This window comes from Equus przewalskii, chromosome X (genome assembly GCF_037783145.1).
Source record: "Equus przewalskii isolate Varuska chromosome X, EquPr2, whole genome shotgun sequence".
NCBI classification, from domain to species: domain Eukaryota; kingdom Metazoa; phylum Chordata; class Mammalia; order Perissodactyla; family Equidae; genus Equus; species Equus przewalskii.
In genome coordinates this window covers 41778210-41796970 of record NC_091863.1, presented here as the reverse complement: position 1 = coordinate 41796970, position 18761 = coordinate 41778210, and the positions used below count along the sequence as shown (strand labels likewise).

General features: G+C 44.7%; 1 protein-coding gene and 1 long non-coding RNA gene across 2 annotated transcripts in view; both read right to left on the bottom strand.

Moving 5' to 3' along the window:
* Positions 1-281: 281 nt before the first annotated feature.
* EZHIP (EZH inhibitory protein) lies at positions 282-4562 on the bottom strand. The gene has a single exon (XM_070605450.1). It carries the CDS (start codon positions 2864-2866, stop codon positions 650-652), a length of 2217 nt encoding a protein of 738 aa, XP_070461551.1. The 5' UTR covers positions 2867-4562; the 3' UTR covers positions 282-649.
* Positions 4563-8463: 3901 nt separating this feature from the next.
* The window catches only part of LOC139081116 (uncharacterized), a 35318-nt gene continuing 25020 nt past the window's right edge, over positions 8464-18761 (bottom strand). Inside the window, exons 2-3 of the long non-coding RNA XR_011536103.1 lie at positions 12417-12706; positions 8464-11798 (exon numbers count right to left, since the gene is read on the bottom strand). This is a non-coding gene — a long non-coding RNA (uncharacterized lncRNA). The remainder of the gene's footprint in view (positions 11799-12416; positions 12707-18761) is intronic.

Sequence of the window (18761 nt, the reverse complement as noted above, 5' to 3'; positions counted from 1 at the left end):
CCTTTTCTCCAGCCACTTTGGGATAAACTCTGACTCCTTTTATTGTTCAAGTTGCAAATCGACTATGCTAAGACCATATTGCATATACATGGGAATTTCCTGGACAGCACTCCATTTAAGAGAGTGGGAATACGATTGCTAGGATAGTATTTTATTCCCTCTCCCTTCCAAAGAGTCACCTAGCATGCTAACAGCTTTCTTTAATCCTCTAAATAAGACAGGATGAACAGTTTTTTGGACAATAAAAAGATGCTGTTTTTTAAATGAAATCACCAATCGTATTTTATTCTTTCAAATACTCCTTTATATACAGGCAACCTGACAAAGGAAATCTGAATTCAGGGGAAAAGGCAGGCCCTTCTCAGGGAGAATGGGCCTTGAATCAAGGGCCAACAGCAGGTAAGTGCTAGGTTATGGGGAAGAGAGGCTTGAAAAACTCCTCTCCAAACAACGGATTTAAAACTGCTCATACGTCGATTGCTGGCTCACAGAACTCTTGGAAACCTCACAGGTAACTGCGGAGCGGGCAGCCCATTCAGGGCAGTGGGTGGATGGTGATGCCTTTTGTGGGTCTTAGGCGGATGCTCACGGAGGGTCACAGCACAGGAGGTGTAGGGGGGCGAGGCGTGTTCCCTGTTTCAGCCCGCTCTCATGGAGAGAGAGGGCTCAGCGCCTCAAACTGCCGCAGCAAGGAGCGCCTAACGGCAGCAAGGCTAGCGGTGGAGATGGAGCCCAGGCCAGAAACCTTAGAGGAGGAGGACAAGGCGCTCTGGCCAGAAAAATTAGTGAGGGAGGAGGAGGGGCTCTGGTCAGGAGACCCAGTCGGGGAGGAGAGGGAGGAGGAAGAAGTGAAGGAGGAGGAGGAGGAGAAGCTCTCACCACACTGCGCAGGTAAAGGAAAGAACCTACCAGGAGGTGAGGGTGAGGAGGCGCGCCTACGGACTGCACGCCAACGGGGCTGGGGAGCAAGGCTTGGGACCTCAGCATCAGGAAAGCTTGAGCTGCTGTGCAGGGCAGGCCTTCGAAGGGCGAACCCAGGGGAAGAAGGAGGACCCTGGCCAGCAGGCCCAGGCAGAGAGGGGCGGCTGCAAGCGGCTGATCTTCTCTGGGTGGCGCGGCTCCCAGGGACAAGGCCTGGAGTCGTGCTGCTGCTGCGGAGGGCAGGGCCTAGCGGGCCGGTGCGGCTTTGGAGGGCAGGGCCTGGCCCGGATGCGCGGCTTTGGAGGGCAGGGCCTGACCCGGATGCGCGGCTGCGAAGAGGAGGGCCTGGCCCAGGAGCAGGGCGGCAGACAGCAGGGCCAGGCGCGGGTGCACGGCGGCGGCGGACAGCAGGGCCTGGCGCGGGTGCACGGCGGCGGCGGACAGCAGGGCCTGGCGCGGGTGCACGGCGACGGCGGACAGCAGGGCCTGGCGCGGGTGCAGGGCGACGGCGGACAGCAGGGCCTGGCGCGGGTGCAGGGCGACGGCGGACAGCAGGGCCTGGCGAGGGTGCACGGCGACGGCGGACAGCAGGGCCTGGCGCGGGTGCAGGGCGGCGGCGGACAGCAGGGCCTGGCGCGGGTGCACGGCGGCGGCGGACAGCAGGGCCTGGCGCGGGTGCACGGCGGCGGCGGACAGCAGGGCCGGGCGAGGGTGCACGGCGGCGGCGGACAGCAGGGCCTGGCGCGGGTGCACGGCGACGGCGGACAGCAGGGCCGGGCGAGGGTGCACGGCGACGGCGGACAGCAGGGCCTGGCGCGGGTGCAGGGCGGCGGCGGACAGCAGGGCCGGGCGAGGGTGCACGGCGGCGGCGGACAGCAGGGCCGGGCGAGGGTGCACGGCGACGGCGGACAGCAGGGCCGGGCGAGGGTGCACGGCGGCGGCGGACAGCAGGGCCTGGCGCGGGTGCAGGGCGGCGGCGGACAGCAGGGCCTGGCGCGAGGATGCACGGCCGACGGCGGACAGCAGGGCCGGGCGAGGGTGCACGGCGACGGCGGACAGCAGGGCCGGGCGCGGGTGCAGGGCGGCGGCGGACAGCAGGGCCGGGCGAGGGTGCACGGCGGCGGACAGCAGGGCCGGGCGAGGGTGCACGGCGGCGGCGGACTGCAGGGCCTGGCGCGGGTGCAGGGCGACGGCGGAGGACAGCATCGCGTGGCTCAGATGCAGGGCTGCGCAGAGCAGGGCCGGGTGGGGTGCGGCGGCTGCGCAGAGCGGGGCCGGTTGCGTTGGCCTGGCTTCGAAGGGCAGGGCCAGGCGGCGGTGCGTGACTCGGCGGAGAAGCCCGAGAAGGGCGGCTGCTGCCGGGCTGCGACTTGGGAGGAGATGGCGGCAAGGGCTCGGACCACTGAGGCCCGGGAGCCCCAGGAAAGAGACAGCGCTCTGGAGGCTTCGGAGCCCGGGCAGCCTCGTCGCGGTGGCGGCTGGGCTGCCTCCTCCCACGGCCGTCCCTTGGGCTCGTGGTGTGGGTCGGACGCCCGCGGGCCTGGCCAGCGCCCCTCGTGGCCCGCCCCATGGCGGCCGCGCTGCCCGCGTGCGCGGCCTGGATACCTCGGCCCGTCTCGGGCACCACGCGGCTCGGCTCTGCGTGGGGACCACGGCCGGCCTGGAGGGCAGAAGGCCCCCTCTCCTGCGCACAGTCCATGGAGGGCAGCCACGGGGCGTCAGCAGTGACCGAAATGGCGCCGGCGGCCGTGGCGCAGGAGGAGGAGGAACCTGCTGTGCCGCCGCGTGGGGCGCCGCCGTCCGGCAGAGACCCGTCGCTGCAGACTGTGGGGACCGACGCACGGGGACTGCCAGTCCCGCGGGCGCCGCCAGGGGCAGGGGCGACCTGGTTCTCCTCACCCTGCTGTTGCTTCTGCTCCTTCTCCCAGCACGACTGGGTGGCCATCACGCCCAGTTTTCCCTCAGAGACGGCAGAGCTCGGCCGCGGACGCTGCCTGGGTGGAGCCCGGAGCTGGAGGGGTGGGGCGGGCCGCCTCCTCTCCCCCCCCCCGTCGAGTCCTCGCCTCTGATTGGTGAGCTGGGTACCACGTGACTCTCGTCATCCCAGAGCGCACCAACCCAGCTCCCTCTGGGGCCAAGCGGGAGGGTGTGCTCCGCCCGCCAGCCGTCGGCCTGGCCAGGTCAATGGTCTGAATGGCCCGTCCTTCCCCGGACCCCTACGAGTGTGGGGGTGTGGGGGTGTGGGGGTGGGTGTGTTTCGAGGCACAGGCCGGGGCAGGAAGGCTGTGTATATAAACCGTTTGCGTCACCTCAAATCAGCTTAGCTTGTCAGCACCGCTCTGGTGGCTCAACCTCAAGCGATGGCTTGAAAGAAATACCGTGCTGGCCAACAGGAGCTATCCCCGAGCCGGCTGTCCCTCCTGGAATCTGGTCAGGACACTGGGCCCGTGTGGGATCCCAGAGGGGACGGCCCCGGAACTCCTCGGGGCATCTGGGTGACGCCGCACCGGGGTCTGGTCGGCCGTAGGGTCGGAGGGCGGCCGGAAGGTGAGAAAAGGGATGGGCTTCGGAATGTTCACCACTCCTGCCCCGCGCCAGAGGGGGATTTAGAATTTTCCAGTAAGATGCGTCTCCCTGCCTTGCCGCCTGAATACACACTGGGGTAGCCTGGGAATAAGGGTGATACTGTCCTTAAATATGCGTCCTCATTTGTATGAGCTGTGTAGTTGTCCACTGATGAATGTGCATTAATTCGTTTGACCTAGTCTCCATTCTTGGTTCCCGTTCTGCCTTTGATGTGACTATAAATATGCTGTGATGCACAGGCGTGAAGTTCAATATGTGTGCACTGATTTTTAGTCACTGTCACAAACGTCGTTATTACTGCATGTTTAGTGCCCAAAACAGAAAAGCAAAAGCAGGAAAGCTAGAACCTAAGTTCCCACATTCTCACAGGCGAGTACTGGAAATGTTTAATAATTTTTTGGTACAATGGCCAGTCATAAATAATGCAGAGTTCTTTTGTTATGTAAAAATGAAATTATTTACGCATACATACTGTTTTGTAACCTCCTTTTTGGGTCCAGGAAACACTCTTTCCGTGTCAACAAATGAATTTCCACAAGATCATTGTGTAACTACAAAACATTCCTTTTATGGAGGAAGCTTACACTTTCAAACACTGCTATATTGATCAACATATATGTTGTTTCCGACTTTTCACTCTCTCTGACACATCAATGTGAGACATAGCCTTTTGGCTAAAAATTGTTCACACCCCCAAATGTGACCTTGTTTTGGATAAATTCCCAGAAGGGGAAATTCTTGGTACAGGCCCATGCACATTTGTAATTACTGAAATATTAGCAAGATGTTCTCCTGAAAGTTACTGTTCTAACCATTTTGGCCGGATGGAATGGAATGTTTCCGGGACCGAAGGAGAAAACTGGAGTGAAACACAATGCAAAAAAGACTGGAACGGGTGGCCCCGTGGCCGAGTGGTTAAGTTCGCGCGCTCCGCTGCAGGCGGCGCAGTGTTTCGTTAGTTCGAATCCTGGGCGCGGACATGGCACTGCTCATCAGACCACGCTGAGGCAGCGTCCACATGCCACAACTAGAAGAACCCACAACGAAGAATACACAACTATTTGGAGTGTTAAATAAGAAAAAATGGAATGGAAAGTGGATTTGAAGTGGAATGCAATGGAGACTGATTAAAATGGAGTGGAAAATGGCAATGAAATGGGGAATGCAGTGGAATCACGACTGACTGTAGTGGAAACAGGAATAATGGAGATGGAATACGACTTGAACAGGATATGGGATGGAAATTGAATAGAATAGAATGGGAAAACAGGGTGGAAGGGGGAATGGAAATAAATATCTAATGGCACGTGGAACAAAAAATATATATGTAATGTTACATGAGAAAAGGAATGGAATGGAATATACAGTGAAATAAAATATTAAAGAAAATAGGAGGAAATCAGAATTAAATGGGAAGGAATCATAGAATGGAACAGAATGTGCAATGTCCTGAAGTCAATGCTATGAAATTTGCACTACAGATTTAAAAGTACTGGAATGGAGTAGAAACAAACGGAATGAAATTTCGAATGAAATATGGAATACACAAAAAATATCTAGAATACAAGGTTATGAAGGATGAAGTAGACAATAAAAATGAAATGGAGTGGAATATGGAAAACAGATACTGATGAAGTAGAGGATATACTTAAAGAATAAATGGATAGAATGCATTCCAGTCATCTACCACTCTGTAACCGAGTGTCTTGGGACAATGACCATTTGATCCTGCTCAGGCATCCTGTAGAGCTGGAACTCAGGGCAGAGCGGGGATGGCTTGTCTCTGCTCTAGGATGTCGTTGTCTGAGGCCTCAGCTGGCAAAACTTGAATGGCTGTGAGGTCGTGAGGGTAGGACAGCAATCAGTGATGACTCTGATTTTGGACATAGTATCTGGGTGGATGGTGGTGCCACTTGCTGGAATTGGGAAGACTTGCAGATTGGGGACACAGTGGGAATCACTGATTCTCATGGGGAAAATAAATTCTGGAAGAGTAAGTTTTGTTTGCCTCGTGGTTTATATGTTTTCAGTGAACATAGAGTATTCTTACATTCAGGAAAATACAGCTATTTGCAGTTTGGAAAGTAACTAATTTTTAATGTTCAGTTATGATTTAAGCTGTTTTAAGAAACCAGGCTCTCTTGTGTGATGCTGGATGGGGTTATACATTCATAGCACCTTGCCAGATGGAAATTTGGTGAGACATATAAAAAGTCATAAACACGAAATCCATTTGACGCTACAATTCCCCTTGTAGGCATTGATTCTAAAGAAATACATTATATTTTATATATATATATATGTATGTATATGCACACATACTATATATATATGACCACAATGTTACATGATCGAACATGATTATTTTAATGTCATTTATTTTGAAAAATTTGAAACCACCTAAATTTCCAGCAGGATACTGGATGTCCATAGGATAAACTTAAGCAGATTTTATAGGATGTTTTTGAAGAACTTTTAATGCTATTGGAAAATGGCTATTTTATGCCAATAAAAAATAATATACTGATGTGTATGTACATCTATCTATCTATCTATCCATCTTTCTATATACCTAGCATTCTATGTATATTGAAATCTCATTCACTAGAGCAATGGTGCTCATCCAGGGGCATTTTGCCCTCCAGCGGACACTTGGCAAAGTCTGGAGACATTTTTGTTTGTCACAACTGGGGTAAATGGCAAGTGCTACTGGCATCCAGTGGATCAAAGGTAGGGATGCTGCTTAAACTGCCTGAGTGAACAAGGCAGCGTCTTATAACAAAGAATGATCTGGTCCAAAAGATCAGTAGCGTCCAGGTTGGCAAACCCTGCAGTAGAGCATGTAGATAGTTCAGAAAAGTTTAAACAAAATTTAAATCATGGGCAATCCCGTCAGTGATCAATAACTATTGTTAAAAATTTGATATGTGTAGGTGTTAGATTTTCTATGAGAATTTTGTATTTTATAGTCACCAGAGGGCTATGTGTGAAGTGAATTACCTCATTTTTAGAGTTAATTGTTCCTCCGCAATCGACAGATGATTTTCAAATATTAAACATCTTAGTCTTTGCTTAAGAAATGATGTACCTTGCACGTCACCTATCCTTCAATTAAAAAAAAGGAAATGAAGTACCTTAAGAATTGCAATTTGAGCTCATTTACGTGGAGAGAGATTCCACCAGTATCAATCCATCATCATCTATCTACTGATTTTCACCTTTCTGATCAAAGGTTTCATTTCCAACTATTAACATATTTGGTTAAAATAAAGGAAGACTGCAGCCCATAACGCCATGTACCTGATTATACAGGGCAGTGTGGTTGACTAACCAGGTCACGGTAATCTCATTACCCTTCCAGTGACTGGCTTAGGAATGGGCATTCCCCAGTTGTAGTTGATGAGCTATGGATACGTGTCTGCCTGGAGTCTTTGTGGAACATTTTCTCAGCTCTTCAAAAAATACAAGAGACACAACAGATTGTTTACATTAATAATCTAAAAGAATGTATATATTTGATATTATAGTTAATGAATGAATTCAGCATGATTGCTGGACATATGGTCAATATCACAAAATTCAATTGGATTTCTATATACTAGCATTAAAATTGCAAAGAGAAAAATTTTTAAATGCCACTTATTACGGCATCAGAAAACAGCAAACACCTGGGAACTAATCTAACAAAGGAGTCCCAACACCTCTGCCCGCACATAACACAACGTTTCTGGGGGAACTTGAAGAAGACCCATGTAAATCAGAGATATATCAAGAGTGAACTGAAGAGAGACTTCTCGTGAAAATGATCCATGGATTCAATGCAATCCCAATCCAATTCCCAGCAGAGATTTTGAAAATGGAAATGGGCAGCTGTGTCCGAATTACGTATGGATAACAAAGATCCAAGAAGAGCCGAAGAACAGTCATCCAAAACAAGACTTTCCAGGACTTTTACAGCCAGAGAGCAAGACCAACTATGACGCTAGAATAATTAAGATAGTGTGGGGTGGGCACAGGAATGGACAAATAGACAAAGAGAACAAAGAGAAGGCCCGTACTCAGACTCACACAAGTGCGCTCACCTCATTTACGTCAATTGTGCCACTGCAGTGCTCCGGGGGAAGGAGAGTCTTTTAAATAAGTGGAGCCGGACTAACTGGATAGCCATCCATGTGGGGGATAAAGGGACTTTGACCCCTAAAATTATGCCTACACTAAAACCAATTCCAGAAGTTAAAGCTTATAGAAAATAACGTATGAGCATATCTTTATGACCTTGGAGTAGACGAGGATATTGGAAACAGAACACAAAAAGCACTAACGATACAGGAAAACGTGGATAATTTGGACTTTGCCAAAATAAGAACTTCTGTTCACCAACAGACACACTTAGAGAGCAAAAAGATAAACCTCAGAACGGGAGAAAGATATTTGCAACATGTATATCCCACAAATGCCTTATGTACAGAATGTAATACCTCCCAAAATCAAGAAGAAGAAAAGACCATGCAATGAAAAATTGGCAAGATATTTGAACAGGACCTTCACAAAACAGGACATCCAACTAACTGACCAACAGACAAATAAAAAGCTGTTCAACCTCAGTCACCAGGGACACGCACGTTAAAATCCCAGTGAGATATCATGAGACGTCCAGCAGAATAGCCAAGACGACTAACAGTGGCAAGGGTTAGTGAGGATATGGAGGAACCCCCTAATGCTGGTGGGAGTGTAAACTGGTACCACCCCTTTGGAAAACTGTTTGGTACTAGCTCTTAAAGCTGAACATGTGCATTCTCTATAACCCAGCAATTCTATCTATATTAATTGTCTATTCCCGCATAACAAACTGCCATAAACTTAGCCACTTAAAAACAACGTCTATTCACTAGCTCACAGTTCTGGAGGTCAGAAGTCCATGTATGGTGTCAATCTTAAAAATAAAGCAGCCAGTTATTTTACCAGCAAAACGGAGTTTATTTGGGAATAGCCAGGGAATTGCAATTCAGGACGTGCACGCTATGGCAGACCATAGGCAAATGCAACAACCAAGGGAGAGGAACGTTAATTTGTAGAGGAAAAGAAGAAAATTGGGAGGGGTTGTTTTGAACAAAAGTCCATTGGAGAAAAGCAAGAGTTCATGGTGGTGATGGTTTCTCATGGGCTGAGTTTCTGGGGTAGTCGGTTTCTGTTTGGGATGCAATGTACACTTCTTCCTGTAATTAATGATTTTCCCCTATTGACGACTTCTTTGTGTTGGGATCTGTAATGGACTGTGTTTCCCGTAATTGACCTCCATTGGTACTGCAAGGGAGCTCCGCCTTCTGGCTCCCTGACTCCATTTTGAATGAGGTTTCCCTCTATTAGTTTTCATATTTTCCCTTTTGATCAAGATCTTTCTCCGAAAGCATCGCTGATCAAGAGTCAGGTTCTCTGTGCATAGTGGTTTTGTGCCTCAGTGCCAGGAAGGACCCCTTCTGGTTGTCATGCCCCCCGTTGGAGGGAAAGCGCATAGTGGTTGGACACCATTTAGGCCACGTTTGAGTAACGAGGAAGGTTAGGAGGGAGAACTCTCAGGCATCTCTTATTCAAAGTCTATAGTTGTCCAAGGTTGTAAGCGTCAGAAAATCATTATTTTCATAATAAATCATTTATTATTTATGACAAATACAGCAAAAATAGTGATTGACCGTATAAGCTCTTTTTTTTTTTTTTTTTAAGGTTGCTTTACCGAAACCTTATAAGCAAGGTACCAGGCCAATTTTTGCAAGCAGTTCCTTAACGGTGTCTAGTCATTTCTGAATCTATGTACATCTTATTTGAATATGACCTTCTAGTCAAAGCCTTGCTAATGTAGCCGGTATTTCCAATTATGCCCTGTTACAAGAAGAACAGACCTTCAGGGAACCCATGCAAATACATACAGTGTCATGAAAAGAATACTTAATAGTTTCCAAATTCTGGGAGGATCAGGTAGAGAGAAAAAGAGAAATGTTTCAACCCCTTTTGCAGAGATACACTTTAGCAAATTGCTGTTAAGTTGTAGATAGCTTGAAGGAGGGGAGAAAAGGGGGGTCTCTTACATTTGGGAAACAAAACATCAGAGCAATCAGTCCTCCAGCCAAGTTCCAGAAATTTCCACCCAGTTCAGTGTTATGATCTTAAAGTTATTAAAACCTGTGTTCCAGAGTACTACCAAAGTCTTTTCCATGAATCTCTTTGAAAATGAAACGTATTTGTAAAAGCATCAGAGTAAATAATAAGTGTCTGTTACTAACAAAAGGCTTAAGACAATAGGCAATGGGTAAATGCAACTGACAAGTAAATTTGGGTACTTTTGTGGCATACGTTTTCGATACCAACTACAATTATAGGTAATAACATTAGATTAGGACATATCAGATTTTTATGTATTTTATACAAGTTCTAGAACACTTTTTCGTAACATTCGCCCATACAATATAACCTAAAAAAGTTTATTATTGCTTATTCGAACACACTTCTCATGTAATTTGACATACCAAGTAAGCCTAATTAGTATAATGTCTCTCCTTTTATAAGGAGAAGGAAAGAATCTTTTGAGGTGTCCTAGGTGCCCTCTGAAAAATTCCAAAGTTACATCCAGGTCAAAAAGACTTCACTTAGAATTTGAATATTTGGGGAAGCTTTTCAAAAATATCCAAAGGTTTGGATACTTGACCACATAGGATCCCTGATCATTATGAAATAATACTTAAGCCTCGATTCGATCAAAGTAAAAATAAGAGGTTTCAAAGGCAAATACAAAAAGGTTCCATGGTTGTAAGCAAAACTTAACTCCTTTAATACTAAGAAGACTCAGTTTTCCTAAGTAATTAAAGACCTGATAGGAACAACACAGGAACCTTCTTGATAAAACACAAAATCTCTGTTTTCTAGGCATATTACTTAAAAATAAAGAAGCTTTCGCAATCCATTATCAAAAACAGACCAAGAGCCCAGGAAAACCTTGTCCTTTCAACAGAAAAGAAAGCCAAATTTTAATTTTGCATCAGCTTATTTTGGTATTAAAACTCATTTGAATACATTCACTTTAATCTTCGCCAGCTTGACCACACCTTAAAATTCCCTTCCCCAGGTTCCTTTCCACAAACCTTCGACACTCTCTTTTCACATGCAGATTTTGTCCTGTGTTTCCCTCTTCCCCTTTCCAAAACAACCAGCCTCTCTTTAGGGCAAAATTGCTTTCTTTTCCCTCAACAAAATGCATTTCCATTCCTTATACCCTCTTTTATCAAAACACACATCTTACTTTCTTTACATACAGAGATGTTTCCCTTATTAGTAAGTGTATTGATTATAATTCTTAACCCTTAGAATCCTTAATTCTTAGTGAAAAACAAAGAAGTAAGCAATTTTGAACTATTTTAGCATTTTTCAGCTTTGTGAACTTATAAATATCTTTTACGAATTTCTAGAAACGTCATTTTTCATAGAAAATTTCTCAGCATAGTATAAAACGTGTTCACTAATAGATTCAAATATCTTTAGCTTCTGTGCAATAAGCAGCCAAGAGTAGATTAACCTATGTTAAGTGATTGACATTCATCTTATTTTGAGATGATTTAGATATCCAATGACCATCCCTTATTTAGCTTAACTTAGTATAAACTTAGATCTTATTTACTTTCATTTAAATTACTTGCTTTTAACAATCATGCTCTGATTTGACATTAAATAGCCAACCATCCTCTTCAGTTACTTTCTTGCTGACAGATTTTGTAACAGAGATAAAATGAGCTTAATAAACCCAGGTAGAATGAAAGTTGTATGTCTACGTTATATTCAGCACTGATAACTCTAAAGGACATGCCTGTTTCAATTAAACCAAGAACCTTAAGCTAGCTTTTATTTACTAAAGATTAATCCTCAGTCGTGTAAACTGGAAAACATTTGGGTAAGTTTCTGTTATATTTCTGAGGTTATGCATACTTACTTTATAAGCGCTTAATTTCAAGCCAATTCAATAGGGCTCTTTTACAAATCAATCTTAGCAATACCATCCAGAGGTTAAAAAAAAAAAATCACATATGTGCGTAGACATACATGACATGTAGACAGACACAGAGACCTTATAGCTTTCGTTTTAAACGTTTCAGCCATGTCTCAGGTACAAAGTTCAAAGGCACAGTTGGGTGCAAATTGTGTTTCTGGCAGACAGACGAAGTTAAGGTTACTCGCTCGCATGGCCGGAGTTTCAGCACCAGAGGTGGTGCAGAAGCAAAGGAGGCAGATGGCATTGGAGGTAGGGCCTGAGCATAAGACAAAGAAAACAGGGGAAGGGAAGGAGAGGCCTCAGAAGCCATTTTATTCTCCCTCAGTTTTTCAGCTGTTTTGGCTAGTTTAGGTACAGTATCTTGCAGTGAGACAATTTTAGAGCTCTGTGCACAGTTGGAAGCCTCCAGGTACCAATTAAAATCAACGTATCACTTGTTCTGCTTAATTTTAGAGCTGCGGTCTTCCAATTTGTTTTTTTAAGAAAAATGAGTTTAGGGAGATCTAAAGTTCCCCATAATGGCCACTGTAATTCCAAACTACTCTTGGTCAGTTTGGCCCATTTAGTTAGAAACATGCATGCGGGGGGCCCAAAGTTCTCAAGTATAAACTCAGCTGGGGTCCCTGAAGGAGGGTTTCCCTCCGAACATTTAGGTGATCGGGGTCCCATTTCTGAAATTTCCTCTGAAAACCCGAGGAAGTTGCTAAGGTCCTAGGCCTCATCCCCAAAAGCATCTAAAAACAAAAGAAAGTTGCCGGATTCTCATCCCTGATTCCAAAAGGAATCTGGAAACCAAAGAAAAACACCTGGATTTTCAGCAAGCCCGAGCCCCAAAAGGAGCTGTGCTGCCTTCAGAAAACAATTGAATACTCACCAAGGATGATGCCTTGAGCCCAAGGACAGAGCCTCGAACCGGAAGGACAAAGTCCCTCCCTCGAGAGGACAAAGCCTCTCCGGATCCCAAATAAAGTCAGAGGCTCAGATCCCCAGGGGCGTGGAGCTCGAAATCCAAGTGGAGACTCACCAACCTGAAAGCAGGCAGCGACTCCTGGAAACAATGAATTCAAGGGCCTCGGTGTGAGTACCTTGCTTGGCTCCAGGGCGCATCGTCTCTCGAGGGGTCACCTCCTTTGGATCCCACCTTATGACACCATTTGTATCAACCTTAAAAATAAAACAGCCAGTCATTTTACCAGCAAAACGAATTTATTCAGGAATAGCCAAAGAATTGCAATTTTGGATGTGCGTGCTACAGTGGACCATAGGCAAATCCAACACACAAGGCAGAGGAATGTTATTTCATACAGAAAAAGGAGGAATTTGGGAGTGGTTATTTTAAACGAAAGTCCACTGGAGAAAAGCAAGAGTTCAGGGTGGTGATGGTTTCTCACAGGCTGAGTTTCTGGGGTAGTCGTTTTCTGTTTGGGCTTCCTGACTCCACTTTAAATGAGGTTTCCCTTTACTAATTTTCACAGTGGCATGACTTTGTTCTCGGCTCAGTGTATCACCAGGTGAAATCATGTGTTTGGCCAGGCTGTGTTTCTTTGTGGAGTCTCTGAGGACGAATCCACTTCCAAGCTCACTGAAGTTATTGGCAGAATTCAGTTCCACTCTGAGCTCCTAGAGGCCACCCATAGTTCCTTACCACATGGGCCATGCCGTACATCCTCTCATACTTGAGTCTCTCAGGAGAGACCTAGGCCGTTTTAAGGGCACACCTTCTTAGGCCTGGCCCACCCAAGATAACCTCCTTATTTGAAGGTCCACTGATATGGGACCTTAATACATCTGCAAAATCTCTTTCCCTTTTAATGTAACATAATCACAAGAGTGATGTCGCATCAAATTCACCGGCTCCTCTCACACTCAATGGGAGAGGATTATGCAAGGGCGAGGGTCATTAATGGTCATCTTAGAATTCTGCCTACTAGTCTGCCCTGTGGCCCCCGGTGGTCCAATCTGTCCCACACACAAAACTCATTCACCCCATTCCACAGTCTCCAAATGTCTCATGGTATTATGGCATCAGCTCAATTCCAAAAGCTCATCGGAATCGCACAAAAAATCGCATCACCTCAACCATCTAAATCAGGTATGGATGACGTTCCTGGGTATAATCCATGTAGTACAACTCCTGGGGCACAATCTTGCTCCAACCGGGTACCAGTGACACTAAAGTGACAAGCTGTCTTCCCCCAACACACTGTGGTGAGACGGGCAGAGGATAACAGCTATAAACATTCTAGTTTAATATGGAGCGAAATGGAAGGCAGAATGCAGTTCGAGTCCCAGAGCACTTTGGAAATCCAGCGGGGAAAACACCAGACAGAACTCTCTGATGAAGTTTTAAAGCCTGGAATAATCCTTGGTAGCTCTGGGTTCTGCCCTCCAGGCCCTTGGTTCCGCCCTCTGAGCCACCCTTTCTTTTTCATGAAAGGTCGCAGGTGTTTGCAGCTGAGTAGTCCTTATCTGTCTGCTCTCTGCCAGTAGAATATTAGAGGTCCAACAGCCTCTTCCATTTTGTACCTTCTCTTTCCCTTTGAGTCCAGGCTTGCCGTGTTCCTGCTGATGGAAGTTTCTCCGGAACCCTGTGGGGCTTGTGTGAATTTCACTGGCATTCACTCTTTTACACAAAAGCCCCACCCATACATTGGTTCAAGGCAATCCCTTCTTCGTGGGGGTCCTGCTGGGATGACCGAGGGACAGCAACCTTGAGCTTCCCAGAGGCCTTCCAGCGTAGTTAAGAAAAATCTGTGAGGCACACTTTTAGTCTCTTGAAAGGGCTTTTGTGGGACTGAATACTCTGAACTTTTGGTCTTTCTGAGCTTTTAGCAAAGGTTTGTACAGCCACACCCTTGGCTTTGTCCCTACATCACATCCTCAGAAGCAATCTCTTAATTTTTTCTTTCTTTCTTTCTTTTTCTTTCTTTCTTTCTTAAAGAGAAGGAATGGAGTCAACTTGACTCCTCCCAGAGGACTCTCTACAGGGTTGTGATGATGTGATGCTGGAGAATTCTGGAAACATAATCTCACTTGGTATGTGAAATGTACCCTCTTTCCTGTGTTCTCTTTTAAGATTTGGGATAGTCTTCCTTTTTCCAGGCTTTATTTCTTTCCCCTTATCTATCTTTTATTATTAATTCACCCACCCAGCATACATTGAGTGCCTGCTGTACGCAAGGCACTGTGCTAGGTCTTGGAGATATGAATCACCCTATCTGAAATAGCATTCCTATAATTTTCTACACCCTTGCCCAGGTCTATTTTTTCTCCATAGGATATTGCTGGCTGACATTTCTTTGTTCATTTATTACTGTCTGTCTCCCATATTAAGATAAGTCCCACGAAGGCAGAGACTCTGTCTTTTGTGCTAACCAATGCATCCTAGGTACGTAGAATAATGCCTGGCACACAGCAGATGCTCAAAATAATTGGTTGAATGAGTTCTGAGATACAAGGCATTACCCTTGCCGTTGATGTCCTTGTCCTCAAAAGGTTCACAGCTTCGCAGGGGAGACAGACAAACAGCGCTGAAATACTTGCACTTTCCTGAGTACACCAGGCTCTCTCATACCAGCTGTCTTGCTGCTTTCTACACGTCCTTCAAGGTTCAGCATTTCATGTCTGCCTCCTTTCCATCCATTCAACTAACATTTCCTGATGGCCCACACCGTTCCAGGGACTGTCACATTTGCCAGGGAACTGGAGAGTGCTGACAAGAATAAAAGCATTCTAATCTGTGCCCCACGGGAGTTTAGTCTAGAGAGGCATACAGGCAAGGACGGTATTATGTGATAGATGCTGTGGTAGACGGAAGCACTGGGCCCGATGGAAGCCCAGAGGAGGGGCTTGAAACTTGTCCTAGGGAAGATCAGGGGAGACTTTCCGGAAAATGAAGTGTTTGAGCTAAATTCTAAGGGATGGACTCATGAATTCCACTTCATCCATCAAATATTTAGTGAGCGCTTACTCTGTACCAAGCCCTATTCTAAGGGCTGGCAATGCAGTCTTAACAAAACGGATACAAATAGCACCCTCGTAAAGCCTATTTTCTGGTGGAGGATGAAGTGGAATTAGCCAGATCAGGGAGGAAAATCAGTTCCAGCTGAAGGAGCCATGTGACTAAAGACCTGGGAGCTAACAAAAGCCAAGTTTGTTGGAGAAGCTCCAAGCATCAAGTAGTTCAGTATGGCTGGAGGGGAGAGGACAGAGCGGGAGTGGTGAGACTTAATGCTTTAGAGGGCACCAGGGACAGATCGTGCATGGCCACGTATGCTGTTCTCAAGAGGCTGTATCCCAAGGGCAGGGGAGGGCCAGCAGGTATTTTCAGTAGGAAATGACATTTTCATCTGGGAAGGCTTTCCTGACCATCTCGTCCCCTCCTGTCTACCATCTGAGTTAGATCTTCTCTTCTGTTCCCAGTACCTCCCTGTGATCACCTCATCGTAGCACCATAAGAGCTATGCGTAACTTTTCATTGGGAAATATAATGCATGGACAGAAAAATATATAAAAGATGATGTGTAGGATATAATGGATAATGATGAAATGAATGTCAAAATAACCACCACCTACTCAAGGACAGATTTTTTTCCATCTATATTAAAATTTGTCTATGTTTTTAAAATTGTGATAACTTTGCTTTTACTGTTAGGGAAATACTGCCTTCATATTATGAGTTAAGATGTGTTTCACACTCTCCTATATCATGGAAGAGTTTGTGAATAATTGCTTCTTTCTTCTTTATGTGTTTAGTATACTTGTCCAGTGAAGCCATCTGGACAGGGACTTCCCTTTGTGGGAAATTTTTTTTATTACTAAATTGATACATTTACTCGTTATAAGTGTATTTAAATTTTCTGTTTCTTCTTGAGTCAGTTTTGGTAGTTTGTGTCTTTCTAGCAATTTGTTCACTTCATTTAAGTTATGTAATTTGTTGGCGTATTATTTCCTTATAATTCTGTTTATTTCTGTAAGGTCAGGAGTAATATCTCCTCGTTTAATCTGATTTTCATTAATCTTATCATCTTTCTCTTACTCCTTCCGTCAGTCTGACTAAAGTTTGTCTGTTTTGTCTATCTTTGCAATGAAACTTATTTTGGTTTTATTTGTATTCTCCATTGTTTTTCTGTTCTCTATTTCATTAAGTTCCTCCATAACCCTTATTATGTCCTTTGTCTGCTTGCTTTAGGTTTGGTTTCCTCTTCTTCTTTTCATTATTTTAAGGTGGAAAGTTAGGTTTTTTATTTGACATCTTTCTTTCAATATAAGCTTTTAAAGCTATAAACTTCCCACTAAGCACTTATTTAACTGCATCCCATAACTTTTGGTATATAGTGTCTTCATTTTCACTCATCTCAAAGTATTTTCTATTTTCTGTTCTGAATTTTTCTTTGACTCATAAGCTACTTGTTAAGGGGCGTTGTTTAATTTCCATATATTTGCAGATTTCCAAAATTTCCTGCTGTTATTAATTTCCATTTTTCTCCACCGTGATCAGATAACATACCTTGCATGATTTCAATCTTTTTAAAATTTACCAAAGCTCTAACTTATGGTGTATTCGGAATTTTTCTATGTATGCTCAAGGTATGTGTATTCTAACGTTTTTGGTTGAGTGATAGATATCTGTTAGATCTAATTTGCGTATAGTTTTGTTCAAACCTTCTATTTCCTCATTGATCTTATGCATGGCTGTTGCATCATTATTGCATGTATACTACTGAAGTCTCCAGTTTTTATTGTTGACTCTTCTATTTCTTCCCTCAATTCTGTACGCCTTTGCTTCACATATATTCTGGAGCTTTGTTTTTAGGTGGATAAATGTTATAACTTCCTTATGATTGAACTTTTTTCATTATAAAACATTACCCTTTATTTCTAGTAATATTTTTAGCTTTTGAAAGCCTAACTTTCTGCCATTAGTATAGCCACCAGAGCTTTTTATGACTGCTGCTTGCATGATGCATGTTTTTCCCATCCTTTTTCTTTTAAGCTATTTGTATCTTTGAATCAAAAGTATGTCTCTTGTAGATAGCACATGTTGGATCACTTTTTCTCCATGGAAATTATTATTTTTTCAGTTTTATTGAGATATAATTGACATACATCACTGTCTGAGTTTTAGGTGTAAAGCTTAAAGGTTTAACTTACATATATTGTGAGCTGGTTACCAAAATAAGTTTAGTTATTATCCATCATCTCTTAAGAATGTAACATAAAAAGAAATGGAAAACTTTTTTTTTCTCTTTGTAATGAGAACACTTAGGATTTACTCTCTTAACAACTTGCATATCTATCATACGCAGTAATTATAGTCATCATGTTGTACATAATACCTCTAGTATTTATTTATCTACAACTGGAAGTTTGTACCTTTTGACCACCTTCCTCCAATTCCCACTCCCGCACCCTCTGCCTCTGCTCACCACACGCCTGATCTCTTTGTCTATCAGTTTTTGTTTCTTAAGATTTCACATACAAGTGAGACATATAGTATTTTTCTTTCTCTATCTGACTTATTTCACTTAACATAATACCTTCAGGTACCTCCATGTTGTCACAAGTGGTAAGATTTCCTCATATTTTAATTGCTGAATAATATTCCATTGTGAGTGTGAATATATACATACATACATATATATATATATAGGTTTTACAACTTCTTTATCCATTCGTTCATTGACGGACACCTAAGCTGTCTCCATGTCTTCCCTCTATCGTACATAATGCTGCTACGACCATGGGGGTGCAGTATTTTTTCGAGTTAGTGTTTTCGTTTCCTTTGGATATAGTCCCGGAAGTGGAATCATTGGATCACATGGTAGTTCTATTTTTAATTTTTTGAGGATCCTCCGAATTGTTTTCAATAGTGGCTGTGCCAATTTACATTCCCACCAAGAGTGCGCAAGGGTTCCCTTTTCTCACATCCAGACCAGCATTTGTTATCTCTTGTCTTTTGGATGATGGCCATTCTAGTAGGGGTGAGGTGATATCTCATTGTGGCCTCAATTTGCATTTCCCTAATGACTAGCGATGTTGACTTCCTTCATATACACTGTTGGCCTTTCATATATCTTCTTTGGAGAAATGTCTATTCAGGTCCTTTGCCATTTTGTAATTGGATTATTTGTTTTTTTGCTGTTGAGTTGAATGAATTCTTAATCTATTTTGGATATTCACCCCTTACCAGACATATGGTTTACAAATAATTTTTCCC

Coding starts and splice junctions, on each gene's coding strand:
- EZHIP (XM_070605450.1), bottom strand. CDS start 2,866: ATGGCCACCCAGTCGTGCTGGGAGAAGGAGCAGAAGCAACAGCAGGGT.